The sequence below is a fragment of the Austrofundulus limnaeus genome, unplaced genomic scaffold (assembly GCF_001266775.1).
Source record: "Austrofundulus limnaeus strain Quisiro unplaced genomic scaffold, Austrofundulus_limnaeus-1.0 Scaffold892, whole genome shotgun sequence".
NCBI classification, from domain to species: Eukaryota; Metazoa; Chordata; class Actinopteri; order Cyprinodontiformes; family Rivulidae; genus Austrofundulus; species Austrofundulus limnaeus.
This window is the reverse complement of record NW_013953294.1, coordinates 103559-108709: the sequence shown is the minus strand read 5'-3', so window position 1 is coordinate 108709 and position 5151 is coordinate 103559. Positions and strand designations below refer to the sequence as shown.

The window sequence follows — 5151 nt, the reverse complement described above, 5'->3', positions numbered from 1 at the left end:
GTTTGTTTGTTTGTTTGTTTGTTTTGCTGCAGACGAAGGTGGGGCACTTTGCCTCTCAGTTCCTGGGCTACCAGCAGCACGACAGTCAGGAGCTGCTGTCCTTCCTGCTGGACGGGCTCCACGAGGATCTGAACCGGGTCAAGAACAAGGAGTACATCGAGCTGCGGGACGCCGACAGGAGACCAGACCAGGTCTGTGGTTTCACCTGGTTCTGGTTCTGAAGGAGGAACGACTCGTTGTTGACGGTTCTTCTCGGGGGTGGGGGGGTCTGACAGGAAGTGGCCGAGGAGGCGTGGAGGAACCACCGGCGGCGGAACGACTCGGTGATCGTGGACACGTTCCACGGCCTCTTCAAGTCCACGCTGGTCTGTCCCGAGTGCAACAAGGTGTCCGTGACCTTCGACCCCTTCTGCTACCTGAGCGTCCCACTTCCTGTCAGCAAAGAGCGCGTCATGGAGGTCTTCTTCGTCTCTCTGGACCCCCACGCCAAACCTGTGCAGGTAGGACCTCCGGAGCTCAGGACTGTGCAGGTGAGCCGTCTCAGACCTGCTGCAGCTCACGTCTTTGTCTCGGCAGCACCGGGTCGTGGTTCCTAAAGCAGGGAAAGTGTCGGACCTCTGCGTCGCGCTGTCCGAGATGATCGACGTCCTGCCCAAACAGGTGTGTGTCTGCAGCTGTGCAAAGGTTCTGTTGTGACCCGCGCAGGAGCTCGGGGTTCTGATCCAGTCTCCAAACATCTGTTTGTGTTTCAGATGGTGGTCGCTGACGTCTTCAACCATCGTTTCTATAAAATCTACAACCCTGAAGAATCTCTGAGCTGCATCCTGGACCGAGACGACATCTTTGTGTAAGAAAACACTTCAAACATTACAAACATGTTGCAGAACAAAAACCACAGGAAGTGATGTCAGAGGGGAGCGTCTGCAGGTCAACCCAGACTGTAGAGAACAATCTGATGTTTCTTAGTTTGAGTTACGATGAGAAAGATTCAAAGACTCAAAGATCAGAGACTCTTTGATGTCACTTCCTGTTTCACTTTGAACCTATTTCAAAAGAGAATCTGTCAGTTTTGTGACTAATGTTTAAATATAAAGATGTTTTCTTTGACGCCACTTTAACCTCCTGAGACCCGAGCCTTTTCATCATGTGCRTTTTTTCTTTCTCTAACACACATGGGATTAATAAGTACAATAACTAGACCCTGTCATGGTACAGGAAGTGGTTTTTACAAACATGTCCTCATATGACAGGGTTCCTGCAGATCCTTAAAAAGTCTTAAAAGTCATTGAATTCACCAATCCAAAGTTAAGGCCTTAATTAGCCTTAAAATGTCTTAAATCAATCTTTCAGAGGTCTTAAAAATGTTAACACATTATAAATAGGATGATGATAATTCATCTCAAAAATTAAAATAATTGGTAACATTTATTTTTTAAATATTCACATGCAGACATTTCCCTTTGACATCACTTCCTGTTATTTCACATGTAAATATCTCAACAACTGTTCATCTGAGCAACGTGAAATTTGTTTTATAATATGTTAATAATGTTGTCTTTCAAAAAATACATTAATTTTTCTTACAAACATTTTACATCACATGTGCTTTAAGGTTTCATCTACAGCAAACTGGGGTTACTGTGGGTCATGAAAGTACAAATTTAGGGTCGTTAAACTGCTCAGAATGTTTTTACTATATTTAATGAAAAAGCAGTTTGATTTGGATAAAAACATTTGGTCTATTAGCAAAATATTTGAATACTTAACAAGAAATACTTTGATGCATGAGTTGCTGCTACAGTTTTTATTATTATTATTATTATTATTATTATTATTATTGTCGTTTGTGTTTATTATGAAATTGGTCTTAAATTTAATTTCACTTGGCATTAAAAAGTCTTTAAAGGGATAAAAGATTAGTTGTATTAGACTTTATTTCATAAACATTTATTTCAACTGTAAAATAAAGACTAAAAATACTGTAGGCTGTTGAGTTTTGTAAATTTTTAAAAATATATTTTAACACGGACGGAGCCATTTTATTTGCACACAAAGCATTCTGGGTAAATGATGACGTGGATAGGTCCTCGGTGCGAGGCTGCTAGCGAGCTATATCCACCCTGAAGGTTAATCTTGGACAATATCTGATGATCGACTCTTTTAAATGAAACCAGAGAGCGTTGACAGAGAGGAGAAGGTAGAAATGACTCAGCCTGCTCTCTGTAATGTGGATGGAGGACCTCAGTGATGAGAGGAGAATGTGTAGCGCTGAGCTAATACATATATATATGGTGATAGCATCAGGGCTAAAAATTAAATTATATTTCCAATGTCCTCAAATGAGGACTTTATTTTTACCAACATTTTACTTTCTTCTAGTTGTAAAAATGTTTTTTTTGCATGTCTTATGAAGCTAAAGATGCAACTGTACATAATAATGCTGGTTTCAAGCATAAAATATGACCTGGATTTTTACTTTGACCATTTTTCTTACCAGAAGCTTTTCACTGGGATCCCCGCCATCTTGTTTTCACTCACATGAGTAATAATGTCATGGGACCACTAGAGGGTGCTGGTAGTGTCCATTAATGAGGACAATCAGTTAAAGTTGATAAAAATGATGCATCACCAGTAGAGAGGCAAAAATGCAATGTCCTCATATGAGGACATGGGGTCTCAGACACGTCGGCCATGTTTGTTTTCTCGTCCTGAAGCTGTGTTGTGTTCAGGTACGAGCTGAGCGTGCAGGACGAGGACGCGGTGCTGCTGGCGCTCTACCTGCGGGAGCGCTCTCAGTACCGGGACTACGGGTCGGGCAGCAGCTCRTACGGGACCACGCTGTTCGGACACCCGCTGCTGCTCCGGGTGCCGCGCGGCAGCTGCAGCCGGGAGGAGCTCTACCAGCTGTTCCTGCAGAGGCTGGTGTGAGTAGAACGCCACTTCCTGTCAGCTCTGCGCCGACACCTCCTGAAGGGTGGCCTTCTGTTTGTGAGCAGGCGCTACGTCAGACCTCCCGACCCCTCGGAGGAGCTGGAGGAAGAGGAGGAGGACGACGATGAAGAGGAGCTGTATAAGTCTCAAACGAACGGCTTCAGTGATGGTAACACGCTGACTCAGCGACCAGCTGCTTTCTGCTCTTCTGCCTGATGATGTCATCTTTTCTGTTTTTATCAGACGAGAAGGAAGTCGAGGAGGCAGCCGGACCTGCAGCACCGCAGCCCTGCTGCAGCCACGCCCCCAACAACCAATCAGACGCTGCCGCGCCCACAGAGGCGGAGCCTGATGCCAGCTGCGCTCAGAGCTCTCTGGACCAGGGCGACGCCACCGTCAGCAACGGCTCGATAAACCCAACMGGACCCGCCTGTGGCGCTGCCGCCGCCAACACCAGCACCGCTCCTGACGACACGAGCACCTGCGGGGACGCCGGAGTCGCCGCCGGCTCGGAGCCTCCAGCAGAACCGGCGCCGCCGAGCTGCGGCGCCACAGAAGGAAACGAAGAAGACAAGCAGGAGGAGGCRTGTTCTCTGAGCCCCCCGCCCAATCAGCTGCCGGTGAAGAGGAGGGCGTGTCGGCGAAGGAGGAGGAGCCTGTTCACCATCCAGGCGGTCAACTCCAACGGGACGACGGAGCGAGGGATGGGAGAGGGAGGCAGCGCCGTGTCCTTCAGCTGTGAGTGCTGACACACCTGGTTACCATGACGACAGGTCCTGTGGGCGGAGCCATCACACTGAGGAACAACCTGATATTCTGAACTTAGCTTTAAAAAAACTATTCAGATGAGTTCAGAGAGCTGAGTTAAAGGCTGCTCTTTACTGACACCTAGTGGTCATTTTACAGATGAACTCTGCTGCAGAAACATTTATTAAAAACATCAGATCTTTGTTGTTTCAGCTGAAACAGCTTCATTTATCCTGCAGCTCAGCCGTACGTGGCCATCGACTGGGACCAGGACATGAAGAAGAGATTCTACAACGAGAACGAGGCAGAGGTCAGTTTCTGCCACGAGCCCTTCGGCTGTTTCTGAGTCAAACACTGACCAGTGTTCGGCTGTGAAGTGTCCTCTGTTGGAACAGGAAGTTGTAGAGATTTCGGCTGATATTTGTAGCTGAAATGTGTGTGTYTGCAGCGCTACGTGAAGCACAGCAGCATGGAGGTTCCTCAGCAGCAGACCACAGTTCAGCTGCAGGAGTGCATCGAGCTGTTCACCACCAGAGAGACGCTGGAGGAGGAGAACCCCTGGTGACAAACATTTACATACACAACCGTTTACAGGCTTCATGCAGGGTCCTAAAACATATAAAATTTAAAATTTTACACCTAAAAACTGTTAAAAACACCCAGAGTTTCATGTAAAGTCTGGAGTTTTTTCTTCTCTGAGAAGTGTCGGCTGCATGAACAAAGACAGGAATCAGTTTGACTCATCTGTCTTCATGAAGTGATCTGCTGCTGTTTGTACCATCAGCTATAAATCCTGTGATAACTGCAGGCAGAACACACCACAGTTACTTTTACATTTTTAACCTGTTTGCAGCTACAGCCCCCTGCAGACAGCAGCTGCAGCCCCCTGCAGACAGCAGCTGCAGCCCCCCGCAGACAGCAGCTGCAGCCCCCTGCAGCCCCCTGCAGACAGCAGCTGCAGCCCCCTGCAGCCCCCTGCAGACAGCAGCTGCAGCCCCCTGCGGACAGCAGCTGCAGCCCCCTGCAGACAGCAGCTGCTGTCCGCAGGGGGCTACAGGCCCTGCGGACAGCAGCTGCAGCCCCCTGTAGACAGCAGCTGCAGCCCCCTGCAGACAGCAGCTTGTTCACCTGCAACAAAGCAGACGTTCAGTCACTGCTTCATGTTTAAACATGAGAAGTGTTTTCACTGAGACATAGATATGACTGTTTCATTAAAATAATTTAATGTTCTTGTATTAAAATTAATATTCTTTCATAACTTAGTTGAAAGCAATAAAAGGTTTTCATCGTGATCATTAATGATCATTTGAATGTTTCTGTTAATGTGTCAGTTTGGTCTTAAATTTAACTTCCTGAAAGCTGCAGGAACCCTGGCTTCAACCATTTACAATTAAAATTATCAAATGTTATTTTTATAATTAATAAATCTGAACTCATTTAACTAAAAACACTTTTGATAAAAACTATTGGATC

General features: G+C 46.7%; 1 protein-coding gene across 1 annotated transcript in view; it reads left to right on the top strand.

Annotated features, from left to right (window-relative positions):
- Window positions 1-5151, top strand: part of usp11 (ubiquitin specific peptidase 11) — a gene marked incomplete in the record, with an annotated part of 17554 nt that overhangs the window by 8696 nt on the left and 3707 nt on the right. The window contains 9 exon segments of the mRNA XM_014029382.1: window positions 33-191; window positions 276-500; window positions 577-660; window positions 753-847; window positions 2730-2924; window positions 2997-3100; window positions 3175-3669; window positions 3918-3988; window positions 4127-4239. Of these exon segments, the coding sequence (XP_013884836.1) occupies window positions 33-191; window positions 276-500; window positions 577-660; window positions 753-847; window positions 2730-2924; window positions 2997-3100; window positions 3175-3669; window positions 3918-3988; window positions 4127-4239 (1541 nt within the window).